Here is a 17,725-nt window from a genome sequence, read left to right on the forward strand (position 1 = left end):
GCTCCTCCAAATCCCAGCAGGATGCAAGGATTGCATCATCCAGCACTTAACAAAACTCTGGGAGTTGTTTTCAGCCAGGTTGGAGAGGGCCTGGAGCAACCTGGTCTAGAGAAGGATGGAGGAGGATGTCCCTGGGGGTGGAACAAGATGGGCTTTAAGGTCCCTTCCAACCCAAACCATCCTGGGATTTCTGACTTTGAGGCAAAGCCTCTGGGGGTTGAGCAGCAAAACAGGGAGGAGTTTTCCTCTCCATGGACTGAGCCTGACCCACCCCTGCACCTCCTGCAAGCCCCAGGCTGGCAGGGCACAGCAACAGCGTGGATTTGATCCCAGCTTCCCGTGGAAGATGCCCAATGTGGAACAAAACCTTTTTCCACATCTCAGCTCCCTCACTGGTCAGGGTACGAGTGTGCCCTTTCCTTGGCACAAGGCTCTCAGCTATTTCTGGACTTTCCCAAAGTTAGGAGTTCTTCCCCACTTTTCCACCACTGCTTGGACTTGGTGTTGAAGCTCACCAAAGGCACCTCAGGCAGGAAAACTGCTGGGAAAGCCAACAGAAAAGTGCTTCCTGCCCTTGCTAGCAGCTGAGTGAGCAGGCACCTGCCTTGGCACCAGGTTTGCCACGCTGTCGAGGCACAGCAGCTCCTGCTTTCTGCCCCTCCTGCCTGTTTGCTCTCTGGGGCAGCAATTTGTTCTCCCATTGGTTTTGGATGGTGACAGCACCAGTGCCCAGCCAGGGTTCCTGTCACCCCCTCCATGGAACACATTCTCACTGCCACCTGTAACTTTAAAAGGTAAACTTTAAAGTAAAAAGGGCTTTTCTGTTTATTTGTGAACAGTTGTGCAGAATACTTTTTTTTCCAGAGGAATTAAGTTAGTTCCCCTTGTTCTGCTCAGCCCCACTTGGGTGTGTCATGCTCCCTAATATAAAAACCCACTTGGAAGTGTGGGAAATAGGGAGGGGTAAGAGTCAGAACCAGAAGTGGAGTGGGTTGGAAAAGAGAGGAGGAATTGAGTGCCAGTTTTCCTGTTACATCTTCCCAAATTTCATACCTAACAAAGACCAAGATCATAAATGCACTGCCAGAAATGTCCAAAATACAGACAGAATTGGGAAAATGAGCTTAATTTACACAGATGGGCTCTATAAGGGGGCAGGCTGATGTGGTCATGTCCACGGTGCAAGGAGTCATCCTTGGGGTTGGATTTCCCACTGATTCCAGAGGGAAAGGAGGGAGGACACAGCAGCTGGGGCTGGGTATAGAGAATTCCAAGTGAATTCAGGCCAGGTTCCTCCTGCAGCAGAAAAATGAAGCTTTTTCCATCACCTTCTGGAGCTTTGGCAGAGAGGAGGGAGAGGAAAGAGGAGAAAGAGGAAAACGAGGAGAAGGAAATCTGCTAAAGAGTCCAGAGGCCACACACGAGTGTGAGCAGGGTGGAGAGCTGGCCCCAGCCTGTGGGATGCCACATCCCATGGGAAAGGGGGTCCTGCCTGTGCCCTAAGGACATCCAGGGAGAGCTGCTGAGGCTCCAGAGCTCCTGGAGCTCAGGCTCCATCAGCCCCTGTTTTTCTCACGTGTTTGATGGAGAGGAGAAATCACGCCTAGGAAATGTCATTTATCCTCCTCGGTGACTGACCAGGCAGGTCCCAAGCCTCGGGAGAGCCCCAGCGTTGGGATCTTCCCAAAAGGAGCAGCCCTGGGGGTCTGCAGAGCGGCTGCTGCTGGTTCCTGATCCTGTGGCACCATCCAGTGGCTGCTGGCAGAGCGCTGCCACTTCCCTGTCCCCAAGGGTCCCCTTCCCGGCACCACTGATCCACAGGGAAGGGCTCCAGGTCACTGCTGCCAGACCTGGAGAGACAGGCTTGCTGGAGACATCCTAAAAAGCAAATCCAAAAATTAGAGCCTGGAGGGCCAAACACCATTGTTGCACCAGGACACCACACAGGAGAGCATTCCTCTACTTCCATGGCTTGAAAATCGTCCCCAAATCCTCATTTCTATTTTGAATTTGCCAGGCAAAGGCCTGGATTTTCATTTTTTTTTTTTACAGTAAGGAAAAATAAATCAGCCCAGTGCCTTCTTTGGGTAAATAATAAATAAAATTTTGCTGGGCCTTCCTCAGGTAAAAATCTTTGTAACTTTTTTTTCTGTGTAAGAAGCAATTTAATTCTGACACTGCCACCTCTATAATTACACCAGTTCTCCCCACAAATTGAGGTTGTTTAAATCCTCTTTTAGTAATTCCATTATTTCACCATTGCATCACTCCAGTTATCTCCAGATTTGTTCCAGAGAGCTTTTCCCAAGTTGATTCTCTGGCAGTTACTGTTTTGCTCCCAAATGTGTGAATAATTATTATTTTCTCCCCCTGAAAAAGGGTGAATGGACAGACACTAGGGAAAGAACAGATGTGTGCAGGTGGATGAAGGGCCAAGGGCCACATCTGCTGCTTTAAGTTTGAATTCCCTGTTTCCAGACTCTTCCCCGTGGGCCTGCTGATGGGCAGGAGCTGGGAATAAGGTACTAAATGACTTTTCTTTTTATTATTTTCATGTAAATGGTGTCCAAAAGCAGCCCTGTGGATTTGCACAGGGACACCTGGAGTTTCCTGGCTGGTTTGTGCTCTGCTGAGCTCACACAGTGGGCAGAGCTTCCCTCACTGGGTGGTCTCTGTGCCCCGGCACCCAGGGGGTTTCCAGGACCAGTGTGGCTGTGACCCAGTCCCACACTGCCCATGGATAGGACCACACACACCTGGCTGCTGTGAGGCCTGGAGTTTTATCTTTCATGTATTTCAGATTCTGTGCTGGCCAGGGGTGCAGCTCTGAGCTCACACTCAGTGTCAATCAGTTCTCTTCACAGAGTAAAGAGACAAAACAAATCCTTTTCCTGCTGCACACCAAGAACAACCATTACAAGTTTTCAGTCCCAAAAGCACAAACAAGGGTAGGCTGAAGGGAGGAACAAGAAGGATGAGACCTCACAGACTGAAGCTGCAGCTGGACGATTAAACCCCAATGTGCAAGTGGACAAAACTTATCAAAGTGAGACCTCATGACTGTTTGTCCATTTTGTGTCCATTTTGGGTCCATCTTGGGTACAGCCCTGGTCAGGCTCTTGTACTGCCCAAGGTGTATCCTAAAGGCCTTTCAATAAATCTCTGCTTTATTCTCTGGCTCTGTCCAGTCTCTGTTCCAGGTCAGCCTTCCCAAGGCATCAGCTGGAGTCTCCAGCAATTCCCACTTGTACCTTGTCTGTGTTTGCTATTGCTTTGCTTGAGCTTAAAACCCCACCTTGAGCTTAAATCCTACTCCTCCTGCTCCTGGAGCAAACAACTCACTCCTCTTCCTCACCTGCTCTTGAGCTCCTCTTCCTTTCTGCTGCCACCTCATTCTCAGCCCAAGTTGTTCTTTATCCACATTTCTGCACAGTTTCTCCAAGTTTTTATTTTATGCGTGTATTTTATTTTTTATATCTTTCATTACTTTTGTTTCCAAACCCCAAGACAATTTCTTCATCCCCTTGACAAGATTCTGGGAAGGGAATAAGGAGTGAAACCACAGTGGGAAATTCCATATTTGTCCCCGGTCTCACACAGTGGATGCAAGCCCCCAGGTTGCTTTGGTTTGTTGATTGAGTTATCCTAAATGGGTAGGGAGTCTCCAGGAAAGGCCTTTTCCAAACAAACCCTTCTGGGGTGTCACATCACCCACCACTGGAGAACTTCCAAAGGTGTTTGGGAGCACTTGGAGTACTCAGGGCACTGCCTGGCGACCAAGAGGATCTGACAGGGCTCATTTCCACCATGGGACAAGTCCTCGGAGGGGGTTTCTGGCTTTGGAGGTCTGGAGGGGGCTCCAGGGAGTGCTGGGAGGGCTGTGGGGCAGCCTCTGCTCCCAGGAGCAGCTCTGGGGGTCAGCAAGGATTCAGCTCTACTGCAGCTGGTGTCCCCACAGGCTGTGACCCACCCAGGGACCTGGGGGACCTTGGGATTTGAGCTGGGAGAGAGTAAGAAAATCCCCTGTGAGCCCACATGACCTGGGGTTGTGTAGGAAAAGGGGGGGAAAGGATCTGCAAGCACTGCCAGAGCTGTATTTCAGCCTGCTCGGGTTTTGGGAGCAGTCAATGTGTTTTTTTCAGAATACTGCAAGTCAGCCCACATGGGATCAATATGCAGAGAGCAATTGCAGAGATTGCAGCACCCCAAATGCCCTTTCCTGGGGCATTTCAGGGGGCATTTCTGGGGCACTGCCCACTGGGTCAGGACACAGCATCCCATGGCCATGGGTACAGATCTCCCAGCCCACGTGTTCAGGGGTCAGGATGCCCCCTCACCTGGGATGAGGGAGAGCTGTGGAGGCAAAGCTCTGCTGGGCCTCTTGCACTCCCTGCTTTTCCCACCCCTGCTGGACCAGCTCACCCTCAGGTGGAGGAGAGCAGGGAATTTGCCATCCTTGGGCTGCTGCTGACTCCTCACCAGAGCCTGGAGTCTCTGCAGGTCCAGGTGGAGATTCTCTTCACAACCTGAGGAGAAGAGCCTGGCATTGCCCTCCCCCAGGACAGGGCACAAGCCTCAGCAGCACCACCCATCTCTCAGAGCATCCTTCGAGCTCCAAGCCCTGTCCAAATCCCAGGGAAGATCCATCATTTCCCAGCTATACACATCCCAAAATACAGCCCATGCCTGCTTTGGGGAATGGCTGCTGAGGAGTCAATTTTGGGGATTTTCAGGCTGTTGGGGTATGTGCAGCATTTTCTCTTGGCAGGGATTTTTTAGCTCGAGGGGCTTTTGTGACCAGGAATGTCCTGGGGATGTAAAACATGAGAAGGGCAGGGGGGGTGTGGGTCTGGCTTTGGGCATCTCTGCTGCCTCCCACACCCCCTCAGCATTCCCAAATAACGTGCCAGGGAAAGAGGACATGCCAAGCAGTGAAACAAACCCAGGAATGCTCCTTAAAAACACCTCCAGGAAACTTTAGCGGGAAAAGTCACCGAGTCACTGCTCCTTCTTTGTGCTGTTGGCAGAAGTGCTGCCCTGACACCAAGAGGTCAGGGTGTCTTCATTGAAGACTAGAAGTTGGGTAGTTATAAAAGAAGTCCTTTATTGCAGTGTTAAATCAGCCCCATAAAAGCAAAGTGGTTCGAGTCCATAGCAATACACAGAAGCTTTTTAATATAAAGTCTCCAAGTCCCAAGCAGCAGTGGTAGCACCTCATCAGCAGCAGTAAAGGCAACAGCAGCAACAGCACCTGTATCCTGTGTTCCCTAAGTGAGTCTTTTTCTAATATTCTCAGTGCATTTTATTCTAATTTTAGCAAGTCCGGCTTAAACACGAACTCTCTACAAAAGTGTTGGACCTATCCTAAGCTAAAATTGATGTGCATTAATTTTAGTAAATTCTCACACAAATTCTACACATACAGCTCTGTCTGTGCCATCAAGGAATTTCTAGCAAGGCTACATCATCATCATCATCATTATTATTATTATTATTATTACTATTATGTCTAGAATTTAACTAACTTTGCAAAAGGCAGTATCACTGAACTATAAACCAGGTACAAGGTCTCTTTCTTACTTACTGACACAGGCTCTTATTTTTAAGGCACTTAAAAATCCTCTATTTAAATCTGAAGTTGCATTTCTACCTCATGTCTGGGTGGATTTATGTTACCTTAATTTCTCGGAGGGTTTTAGCTCAGCCCTCACATCTCTGGGTGCTCCTGGGCCTGTGTGAAGGGGGCCCGGGGGGATTTGTGCCCCAGCGCTGCCCTGCTGGAGGCGCGGAGCGCTGCAGCATCCCCGCATCCCTGCAGCGGCGGGGCGCGGGGCTAGGGGGTGGTGTTGCATCGCCGACAGCTCGGGAGCGCTGGCAGGAACCGCTGCTGAACACGCTCGGCACCAGCAGGGCTTGGACGGGGAAAGTTCCCCTGAAATCCCTTGAAGGGGTGCCGTGCCCTCACACACCCTCCCTCCCGCAGGGGGAAGGAGCCCTGGGTCATTGGGCGCGGGGAAGGCTGCTGGAGAGGCGCTGCTGGAGAGGGAAGTTTGCTGCTGGAGAGGAAGGTTTGCTGCGGAGATGCTAAAAGGCAGCCTCAGAGGTGGGAGGGGGAAGTTTATTGCCTGTGTGACCCTGTGGTTCTGCCCCCACCACCCCATCTGACTGTCAGAGGAGGGGTTTTTCAGACGGGTGGGTTTTTATTGCTGTTTGGGTTGCTCCCCTCCCATAAAACCCACAAAAACAAAACCAAAAAAGGCCACTTTGGAGCAGTCATTGTGTCCCAGGAGTGGCTCAGGGCTGGTGGCACTGGAAGGACAGATGTACCCTGTTGACCCACAGGCTCTCCAGCTTTTCCTCCAGCACATCCTCCAAGGTGGGGTGGCACAGCTCCTGCAGGTTTGGGGTTCTCTGCAGGGCTCTCAGCAGCTTCCCCATCGGTACCAGTGGAACCAGTGCAGCCAGGACTGGGCAGGGTCTGGGGGGACCCTTCTCCCCCTTGAGGGATCCCAGCAGTCCCAGAGCAAGGAATTTCTCGCTCTCACAGCCTACATCCCTCTAGGCAGGAGCAACTTCCTCCCCTAATTCCATTAGTTCCTGCCCACAGCTTTCCCAAAATCCCAGCCAGTGCCCAGCAGCTGCCTGGGGCAGCTTTCCCAGGGAAGTGCTGGCCATGGAGCTGCCCAGCCAGGAGAACCAGGGAATTCATGCCCCCTGTGCCCCCAGCAGCTCTGGGGATGCAGCTCCCCATCTGAGGATGGGGATCCCCATGCCCATGCCCATGCCCATGCCCATGCCTAAGCCCATTCCCATTCCCATTCCCATTCCCATTCCCATTCCCATTCCCATTCCCATTCCCATTCCCATTCCTATTCCCATGCCATGCCATGCCATGCCATGCCATGCCATGCCATGCCATGCCATGCCATGCCATGCCATGCCATCCCATCCCATCCCATCCCATCCCATCCCATCCCATCCCATCCCATCCCATCCCATCCCATTATCCCATCCCATCCCATCCCATCCCATCCCATCCCATCCCATCCCATCCCATTATCCCATCCCATCCCATCCCATCCCATCCCATCCCATCCCATCCCATTATCCCATCCCATCCCATCCCATCCCATCCCATCCCATCCCATTATCCCATCCCATCCCATCCCATTATCCCATCCCGTTACCCCATCCCGTTACCCCATCCCGTTATCCCATCCCGTTATCCCATCCCATTATCCCATCCCGTTATCCCATCCCGTTATCCCATCCCGTTATCCCATCCCGTTATCCCATCCCATTATCCCGTTATCCCATCCCCACCGCTCCCCGAGCCCAACACCGCCTCCACCCCGGTGCCCCCGGGGCAGGGCTGGTCCCAGCTCTGGTCCCACCCGATGGATCCCCGTCAGCACCACTCTGCTCACCTCTCATCAATCCCTCATGATCATGGTACTCTCTCCTGCTTCTCCTTGCACACTTGTTTGGTTTACTCTTTTCTATCCCCTTTCTTTACAACCTTCTCTTTTGTGCATTTCTACTGGTTATTGTAAAAAACGTTTTGAAGAAATAGAACTTTTTAAGAGTTGTTTTATTTTTATTAAAATGATCAATTTCCCTTCATTTTTACAATGGACATATCAAGAAGATCTCTTGAACAGAGACTTGAATCACTTTTTTTTGTAATTATGTAGATATATGCTTTTAATTGAGTATGGGACAGGGTGTCTGTCAGGAGGGGGACAATGACACCAGCAGGTCCCTGCAGGGGGAAAAGGCCTGAGGGTCAAAGAGGAGCTGATCCCCAGCACAGAAGCAGATCCTGATCAACACCTGCTTTTCCTGTATGGCAAAGGTGTCCCTTTGGGGATGGCACCAGTCCTTGGAGAGCAACCTCTGACCTCGAGGCTGCTGGCTGGAGGATGTTAAAGGGGTCACAATGCCCCCCTTGGGTATTTGCCAACAGCCAACCCTGCTTTAGGCCTGGTTTTATTTTCTGCCTGCGTTAGGGAGCAGAACTCCCCCATTTCATTCCCCTGGACTGCAATGAAGGGCCCACAGCAGGCCCGAGGTCCTTGTTTGTATGCAGAGAACCTTCAGCATAGTTTGAAGGAGGCAAGGTCACCCCTTTGCTGTGAAACTCAACGGAAATCTCATGGAAATCCCATTCCTTTGGGATCTGGGTGCTGTGCCAAGGGACAGTTTTGGTCTCTGAGCTGTGCTGGCAGTGGAAGGACTGGAAGTGTCCAGTCCATGGCTCATGTGAGGGCAAGCACAGCTCCCTGCAGGGACCCCGTGGCTGTTAGAGAGGGAGACACAGAGGAGATTGTGCTCTGGAGGGATGGGAGTTATGAAAATATATCTACACCCAAACTGATTCACTTCAAAATGCCATCATTACCTTCAGCTTTGTTTGCTGAGAGCAGCTGGATCTGTAAAGAAACAGACTGGGCATTACAGATCTTTTTTTTTTTGCAATTTTTGTCTATTTTTCCTCTCTCTGCAGAATATTATTATGGAATGCATTCAAGACCAGAGCAGAAAGGAGCAAACTGGGCATGGAGATTCCCCAGGAGTGTGTCCCTTCAGCTGACCATGCCTGGGATGGGCCAGCTCAGGGCCTTTCCTTCCCACAACACAATCACCTGGCCATCAGATGCCACCCCATCACAGCCCGTGTGCCACTCAGATCTGATGGCAAGGAAAAGATGCTCTCAACTGGAATTTAAAGTGTTGCTCTGATGGATGACACCCCAGTGGGTGACTCGTGCTGACAATATTCATGTGATACTTTGTGTTTAATGAGTGCCAAATAGAGTAAAACAGCGCAGGATGGGCTTGAAATGGGGCTTGAAATTAGGCTTAGTCTAAGCTCAGCAAATATTTTAAGGCTGCTTAGAATTAAACATCTGCTTAAACGCTCTTAATGATCCAAGAATTCTTGTGGGTTTTTTTTTTCTTCATCATTATTATTATTTCACTTGTCTTCTCTTCCTGGGTGTTCATGGCCTTGGGCTGCTGCCCAGGATGGGAGCTGAGGCAAAAAAGGAATGAGAAGATGGGAACGTGGTAGAATGGGTCTGCAGCCACCTCTTCCCCTCACCAGTTCCCTGGACTTTTATCCATCACTGAGGTGTCTGCCAAAGGGCAGAAGATGTGCAAAGTCTGCTGGTGACGATTTTGGGTCTTCTCAATGGCCATGACAGGATACAGCTGCAGTCATTTCTGGTGTTGTTCCCCTTGATAATTTAATCACGGAATCCCAGACTGGTTTGGGTTGGAGAGGACCTTACAGCCCACCCAGTCCCACCCCCTGCCATGGGCAGGAACACCTCCCACTGTCCAGGGTGCTCCAAGCCCTGTCCAGCCCTGTGGGTTTCTTGGGCAGAGGCTCATCCATGCTCAGAGAGTAGATTTAGATGGGATGTTGGGGAGAAATTGTTCCCTGTGAGGGTGGTGAGGCCCTGACACAGTCTTGCATTTGCTGGGGTTGAAACCTGGCAGTGAAGAGCAAAAGCAGCTTTTATATCTGCCAAGTTCAAGTGCTGGTCACAGGGGAAGTGGTGATGAGGCTCCAGAGCTCCCACAGCTGCAGCTTTCAGAGTCTCAATTCCTTGCCAAAAAAGGGGACAAAAAAGGGGAAGGTGAACCCTCTCCCACTCTAACAAAACCTCGTCCCAAACTCCCCAGCCCAATTCCATCCCCACAGTCCCATGGAATCTTCATGTGGAGAAGGTCCTTGGGGAAACTGAGGAGCTGTAAATGCACCTGAGGTCTCGTATTTGGCTGTGCTTGACAGGGAAAGTCCTTCCCTTGAGGGAACAGCAGCAGGCAGAGAGAAATCAGCCAGAAATGTGGAAGAAAGAAGTGATAAAAAGTTGCTTCTTGTGGTCCATCTGGTTTCCAGCCTCTCCATTCCAACCTGTTTGGGAAAGTGAGAGCAGGAATCATCTCAGAGCTCACCTGGCTCAGTGGCCTCTGTGTGCTGGCACTGCACGTGGGCTGGAAGGAAGGAGTTGGTCACGAAGGATTTGTGGCAGAGGTGTCTCTGGAGAGAGGGGGAAAGTCAGCAGAAAGGTGGGATCTGCAGGAAGGGACATTCCTCATGTGTCCAGTGAGGCAGGCAGAGCTTTGGTGCTTTAAAGCAAGAGGGGAGACCTCCAAAGATGTGGATGTGTTGGGAGGATGGAGATGGAGGGGGTCAGGAGCTGCTTCTGTCTGAAACCAGTGGGGAAGGCAGAGGCCAGGATGGGGCAGGGATAGTGCTCATGGAAAAATGCTGCTTTTCCAATGGAGCGGTGAAATGAGGGGACCAGAGCATCAGTGAGGTCCTGGTTATGCCCCCTGTGCTCCAGGGATACCTGGACTGAATGAACATAAATGATGTGGTATGATCTCTCCAGGAAGGAAGGACGGAGTTGATTTGGTGATGGAACAGAGGCAGGCAAAGAGAGGCACATTCAGGAGACTTCCTGATGGAAAGGTAGGGAAGGAAAATCATCATCAAATCCAGAAACCTTTCACTGATCTGGAGGATGCTTAAATTCTCCATGGCATGGGATATCCATCAGGACACAGGGACCACATGAGATCCCTTTGCAGACCCCTGGTCTCACACAGCTCTGACCACCTGCAGCTGGCATCTCCTGAAAATACAGATTTTCCCAGGAGCTGGCAGGGAATCTGCCGTCTCCATGAAGGTGAGAAACCAGCAGCAGGGAGAGCAGCAGGGCTGGCTGGCACCTTTTCTGGGGCCAGGGTGTAGGATGCACTGGCAGCATGCAGCAACAAGCACCGTGCCCAGGGGTGTTTTACACCCTCACACCCTGCACCTTGCAGCAGCTGCTGGGACCAGCTGCAGGAGGAGCTGCTGTGGGAAAATCAGCTTCTTCCACCTCCTGCTCTCCTTTTCCCAGCAGAATTGTGCTGCTCTGTCCCTGCTGCTGGGAGCAGCCAGCTCAGTGTGGGCATCCTGCAGGTGCTGGGGGTGGCCAGGCTGGTGCCCCCTGCTCCTGGCAGTGCAGCAGGTACTGGAGACCCAGACTCTGCTCAGGACCTGCTCCAGCAGCTTCCCCACCTCCTCCAGACCCTTCCCAACTGCAGACAGCACCTCCTGCTCTTTGCCAGCTTCTCCTGGGACTCACAGGAGGTGAGCACAAGAGACACCTCCCATGTGAGAACTTTGGTGAGGCTGGCTGTGCTTGGTGCCCTGCTTTGCTACAAATCCTGGCAGGATTTTTGCTCTCCTGGCAGGATTCCTTCCCTCCTGTCAGGCAGGAGAGAGAAATGGGATGGGATTGGACTCATCTTCAGAGGAGCCACCAGATAACAGTGCAGAGCCTTGGAAATGCCTCTTCCTTGAGCTCACTTGTGAAGAGAGCTTGAGTGGTGAAGTCCCTCAGTCCCATCCCTCCCCTCATGGACACTCCCAGAGAGTCCAGTCACAGGAAAGAAAAGGCAAATCCTCACTTGCTGCCAGAGACAGAGAGAAACTGGAGAGGAGAAATGAGGAAGGGAGCAGCACAAGAAGTGTAGGGGGTCAAAAGGAGCAGTCAGGGTTGTCTAGATCTGTGTGAGAAACAGGGGGGGACTTCCTGGGCTGTAACACTCCTCCCCTGCATCCCCTCACTGCTGGGAGGTCAAAGTCATGGAGGAAAATCCATGGGCAGGAAAACCCTGCTTTAACAGAGAGTGGAGCAAAGCTTAACAGCACCAGAGCGTGAAACCCATGGCTGGGGCTGAGCCATTGTCGGAGTCCAGGACATCCCTCTGGCCACCCTGGAGGGTCTGGAGACCGGACAGGGGGTCTGGGATCTGTACAGGGGACTCAGCCAGCCTGACACAGAGCCCAGGAGGGCACTGCCTCTGATCCCTGGACATGGGAGTGAATGCCCACATTGTATGAAGAATCACAAGCCAAGAGAATTGAAAATAAGTAGTAGTTAGTTTATCACAGAGTGTAAATGTAGAATTTAGGATTTTTAGTATATGGATTTGAAGAGGCGAGATGGAGGAATTGGGGAGTGGTCCTGTCCTCCTTGTTCTTGCTCTTTTCCCCCATTTCTGCTGAGTTGGATCACAAGGGTTGGTTTAGAGTAGAAATGACATGTTAACATAGGTAGTAAGTATTGGTAAGATTTTGTAAATAAAAAGTTCATTGTGGATGTGTTTGGGTCAGGGAAATGGTACAAAGGGTCCGGGACCCTCTGACCTGCCCGGTCTGCACATGTCCTGCTCTGCTGGGGACGCCCTGCAGAGCTGAGACAGAACTGAGAGATAATGAAAGAATGAACAACCTTGGAAACACGGACTGGCAGACTCTGTCTTCTTTGGCTCTGGCATGGGACCTTTTGGGCAAGAAAAGCTCAAAAACCCTACACACCTCAGGGAACAGCAACCCCGAGGAGAATCTCAGGGAAAAGCAACCCCAACAAGCCATGAGAGCATCACATGAGGGAAGGGAGAGGAAAAATATTTCCTCGCATCATGCTCTCACTCCAACAAGGGCCAGCACTCGGCTTGGCACAACCCAGCCTTACACTGGAGTGGCTGTGGAGGAGCACAGGACAGGAAGGAGCCCCTTGCCGTAACACAGGAGCATGTAAACCCTGTGTGCAGAGGGCTCCCTTCTCCTGCTGAATCCCCAGTTCTGAGCTGCGGCCGGCTCAGCAGCCGCGGTGTTTGCAGGAGATAGCATTGTGCACACGGCAAACATTGGATGACGGAGACTGGTCCCCACCTTTCTGCTCCCCAGCTAAAACCAGTTCAATTCAGAGAGACTCAGCAGAGATCTGCAAGCTGGGCTTCTCTTCGGGGAATTGGATGGATTGGCATTATCCTGGGAAAGAGAGTATCTGGAAGGGAACAGCTCACTGGGAGCCCTGTTGGGATTAAAAGGGATTTTTGCACAGCTGGACACAGGTGACCCCCTCATGCCTGTTGAAACCCATTTATTTAGGAGGGATTTGGGAACCTGGAGGGCCATCCCTATCCTTCCTTGGTATCTCAGCAGCCCCTTTCCAGGCACAATTTCTACAGCCAGGATGGATCTGGGAGGGTGGGGCAGAGCAGCCACCTCCTGGCAAAAGCCAAAGTAAAAGTGTGGGAGCACAAACCTTTGGAAAATGTGACTCATTTTTCAGGGAGAAGCGAGCTCAGAGGAGTGGTGGTTTATGAACTCTTTTATTTTCACTCTCACTACAGTCCCTCTCAAAAACGTAGGGTGTAAAGTCCGTGTGAGGCAACCACCAGGAAAAGACGCTGGTTTGGGCCTCTCCTCTGTTGCTCTGGAGGCTCCAGTCCAAAGTCTGTTGTGCTTCCAACTTTTCTGATGTGGGAAGCTGCTGGTACTTCCAAGAGGAGCAGAGACAACATTCCTCCTGGGGGCCATCCCTCTCTTTAGGAACTTTTCCCTTGGAGAAGCTCGTGAAAAGGCTCAAAGTCTGTCAGATTTGGGAAGACTTGGTTCGCGAGCACCTATCAGGAAACAGAACTGAGGCAAAGGTGTCCTTGGAGGCTACATCCAATGGATACCCACCACCATTCTCAGCATCCCAAGGGAATAGGAATGGTGGTTATGGAAAGTTCTTTCTCTCTCCTACAAAACTGGATACCAACAGAGTAGGGATTGTGTTTGGCTGGAAGGATCACCCCTCTCCTCCTTGCTCCATGTCACTCAACCTCCTCAGGGCTTGGCAGATGCCTGTGCTTGGCATTCCGGATCAGGTCCTCGTAGGTGGTGGGGCAATAGGTTTTGTAGAGTTTCTCAGCCAGCGTGTTGCTGCCAGCCTCCACCACCTTGCGGTTGCGGTTCATGAAGTTCCACAGGTGCAGCGCGTAGGAGTGGTTGAAACTGGGGCTTTCATCCCACACCTGGTAGTACCGGCTCCAGGCTGGGTACGGGATGGGGTAGAAACGCTGGGGGTTGAGGAAGGAGATGTTCTGGCAGCTGTGGTCCTCGGTGCCTTGGAAATCCGTGAGGTTGCAGAGCGTTTTGAGCATCCTCGTCATCAGGAAGGGGCCCTGGTTGCCCCAGATGTTGCCGTTGTATTTGAGGACGAAGTTCTCCATGCAGTCCCAGACGAACTTGTGGCGGGCGGGGAAGCCGAAGATGCCGTTGCTGGAGAAGCGCGACTTCTGCGCGGCCAGGAAGCTGCGCTGCGGGATGGGCCGGATGGAGATGACGTCCGTGTCCATGTAGATGCCCCCGTACTTCCAGATGAGCGCCAGTCTGCTGGCGTCCGAGCTGACGTGCACCCAGTTCTTCTCCTGCTCCGGCACCACCTGCGGAGAGAGGAAGGTGAGATGCGTCTCTGTAGGACACGGAATGAAATCACACTGGCTCCATGAATCATCAGAAGGGTAGAGAGAGATTTATTCAAAATGTGATTTCTTTCTGTACTATTTACAGAGACCCATATGATTGGATGGCAAAGTTAACACCTCTTCAGCCACATTGGTCAAGCCAGAGGGCCGTCAAGAAGTCCCTCCTCTATAAAGAGTGAATAACATAGATATAATTAATAAAACATCTCTTTTTGTTTACAGCAAATCGCCTGGGAAAGAAATTTCACAAACTGAAACATCTCAGGCATGAAATCAGGGCTACAGAGATGTGCTGCCGTGGGCAGGGAACGGATCCAATCCATCCACGGGGCTGCAAATGGCACCACAAACCTGCACCTGCACCTGCATGGCTGCAAGTGTCACCTATTGTTGGGATGGTCATGACACAAAGGGTGACACCGTCAAAGTTCAGAAGGTTCCTTTGTTATGGCCACACACTGTCTTCTATACAGTTTTTAATTGTCTTTTATACAGTTTTTACAAAATTCGGGGGCAACTTCTAATTGGTTAATAGCTTTCTTGTTCATTATTCTATTGGTTAGTAAAAGACATTTTACTTGTCCATCAAATCTATCTCTTCTTGGACTGTTTGCATATTTTCTTCACTGATTCTCATGGGACAAATCCCTTGTTATTATGGGTGCACTTGTTTTTCACCCTCAGAATAGACGGTTGTGTTAAAGGAACTTCTCATTCTCAAAACAGCTTCATATGGGAACTTACAGATCACTTGTTGGCTGCACTTAGAAGAGATGACAGGCTAGCTTTTTACCCTTTTCCTATAGTCACCACAGCTTTGGCTGCCTCCAGCCACTGGATTTCACTGGGATAAGATAAGGAGCTGGAGCAGAGCAATGCTTTGTTAGCATTGGGAATGCAGGAACATTTCCCAGGTGGTTTGATGGCACCTACAGTGTTAACCCAATGCCACCATGAGTCATTCCCTGCTATTTCAGTGGGACACAACCCACTTAACACACTCACGGATCCCTCCCAGCTCTTTGAACCAGGCTGGAGGCTTTTCATCAGCATTTGTTGGCATTTGGAGTCATTTTTTCAAGGGAGAAGAAAGAGTTTGGAGAAAATCTGCCTGCCCTGCCTAAGAAGTTTGACCAAAGCTACTTGTGGGCAGTTTGCCAGGAATGTTTTCCAGGGTGGAGCTCACCAGATCCCACCTTGGCTTTGCATGTTGCTGTTATAGAACCTGAAATCTCTCCCCTATCTCTTATCTCCTGCGGGCTCCGTCAGAGTGAGGCAGCTCTATTGAGTGCTCAGGCAGCACATTTTGTTCAACCAGCTTCTGTTGGGGAAGATTATTAAGGCTGTTTTCTCAAAACACGTCTGCAATCTATTTTTACCGATGTTTCCTTTGCCAGAAAATCCGATTCTCCAGATAAGGCCGATCATGTATGCCATAAACAGGGAGATGAATACACAGCAAAACGCGGCCAACATTAATCTCTTCCCAACCAAAACAATAGAAATCACTAATTTCACACAGTCCTGCATTCCTCATTCCCTTTAAAGGAGTCATAACTCCTAGTTATAACTCTTTTCCTGTTTTCCACTAGCTTTAACACTCACCTGGTTGTACCACTGGAGCAGAGGGGTCTCCTGGAAGACGGTTTCCATCTGGAGAGGGAAAATGAAGACATTCTTCATGGAAGACAAGAGGGAGAAGGCTGCGTAGCTGGTGTTCATGTCCAAGGCTGTCTCGTTGGTGAGCCCCCTCATGAAGAGGATGATGGGCCTGTCCTGGTAGATCCTGGCAGCAGATTCCACAGAGCACGACACCAGCGGGGGCGGCTCCAGGCGCTCCGTCGTCTCCAGGAAAATGATGCTTTTGCCAAGGTTCAGCACCTGCTCAGGTGTCAGGTAGGGCGGGGCCATGGGCAAGTAGGAGAAGACAGAGCTGGACAGGAGGGAGATCTCGTACAAAATGCCCGAGACAAAGCAGAAACAGAGGCATATCTGGATTTTCCTTAACATTCTTTCTGTCCTGGAGCGTTTGGGGGCATGCCTCCGACATGGGTGCTAGGGAGAGAGAAGGAACAGCAAAAGGAGGAGCCAGTTGTTACTCAGCAGGACTGGGAAATACAGGGATGTGGCTGATGAAAGGTGAAGGCAGCTTGGTGACAAGCCTGGTGACAATCCCTGCAGGGCTATAGAGGGCTCTTCCACCCAGGATGAAGATCTGGGGTCCCACCTCCTTGCAGCCAGGTAGGGGGAACCAGGAGAGGTCCTGGAGAAGGGATGGGCAGCTGTGTCCCATGGTGAAGGCATGGGCTTTGCAGAGAGGAAGGACCCAGGGAGAGCAGGTGAGAAGGGTCACCATGCCAGGACAAGGAGCCCCAAGACCACCCTGGGGCAGACTGGTGTAGGAAACTGTTCCCCAGCACTGCAGTGCTATTCCAACACATGCTCGTCCCAGAGAATCTGTGGAGCCAAATTTGCCCATGGAATTAGATGCATTAATGGAATTAATGCCTAATTCCATTAGGAATTAGGAGTGTCACAGGGGAAAGTTGTGATTACAGTCTGGGATGTGTCATCCAGAGCTAAAACATCAGCATGCCAAGGGCTTTTTCCCAGTCCATCCCTTCTGCTAACACTTCAGTCCTGAGGGATGTGAGGGATTTGTGTCCTGGAGGAATAGAGTCTGATGGAGCAGAGAGAAGCAGAGGAAGATAGAAAATGGATGGTTTCATACAAGGAAGGAATTATGACCTACCCGGATTATAGTCCTGACAAACCTACATCTCCAGCACCTTCTCTTTCCCCGGCGGTGACTGTTGGACTCCTGCAAAGCCCAGCTCCCAGGTGAGGACACCCAAACCGTCTGGAGCATGCAAAGGGATTTCTGGAGGTACGAGAATGGTGCACGGGGGAGGACCAGCTCTGCTGCCGGCTCAGCCTCAGTCCCAAAAAAGGCGTGGGATCCACCTGCAAGGAGAGAAGGGACGTGTTTGGTGAGACCCGTCCTGTGCCTGGCACTGATGCCTTGGGAAGGCTGACCTGGAATAGAGACTGGACAGAGCCAGAGAATAAAGTAGATATTCATGAAAAGGCCTTCAAGGATACACCTTGGGCAAGACAAGAGCCTGGCCAGAGCTACACCCAAGATGGACCCAAAATGATCACAAAATGGACAAATGGTCATGAGGTCTCACACTTTAATAAGTTTTGGTCCATTTGCATATTGGGGTTTAATTGTCCAATTGCAGCTTCAGGTTGTGAGGTCTCATCCTTCTTGTTTTCTCTCTTCAACCACCAGTTTGTGCCTTTGGGACTGAAAACTTGTAATGGTTGTCCCTGGTGTGCAGCAGGAAAAGGATTTGTTTTGTGTCCCTGCTCTGTGAAGGGAGCTGAATGACACTGA

At 51.0% G+C, this 17,725-nt stretch overlaps 1 protein-coding gene across 1 annotated transcript; it reads right to left on the reverse strand.

Annotated features, from left to right (window-relative positions):
- Positions 1–13,185: 13,185 nt before the first annotated feature.
- On the reverse strand, positions 13,186–17,275 carry A4GNT (alpha-1,4-N-acetylglucosaminyltransferase). Its single transcript, XM_063408695.1, has 3 exons — positions 17,078–17,275; positions 15,931–16,380; positions 13,186–14,283 (listed from the first exon to the last, which is right to left on the reverse strand). The coding sequence occupies exons 1-3, from the start codon at positions 17,192–17,194 to the stop codon at positions 13,672–13,674; spliced, it is 1,179 nt and encodes a 392-aa protein (XP_063264765.1). The 5' UTR covers positions 17,195–17,275; the 3' UTR covers positions 13,186–13,671.
- Positions 17,276–17,725: the final 450 nt, after the last annotated feature.

Source organism: Prinia subflava, chromosome 11 (genome assembly GCF_021018805.1).
Source record: "Prinia subflava isolate CZ2003 ecotype Zambia chromosome 11, Cam_Psub_1.2, whole genome shotgun sequence".
NCBI lineage: Eukaryota > Metazoa > Chordata > Aves > Passeriformes > Cisticolidae > Prinia > Prinia subflava.

Excerpts from the sequence above, each read along its gene's own strand:
- A4GNT (XM_063408695.1), bottom strand. The coding sequence starts at position 17,194 with ATGCTCCAGACGGTTTGGGTGTCCTCACCTGGGAGCTGGGCTTTGCAG. Across the intron at positions 16,381-17,077 it reads TTGTCAGGACTATAATCCGG|CACCCATGTCGGAGGCATGC; the intron begins GTAGGTCATAAT and ends CTCTCTCCCTAG. Across the intron at positions 14,284-15,930 it reads TGCTCCAGTGGTACAACCAG|GTGGTGCCGGAGCAGGAGAA; the intron begins GTGAGTGTTAAA and ends CTCTCTCCGCAG.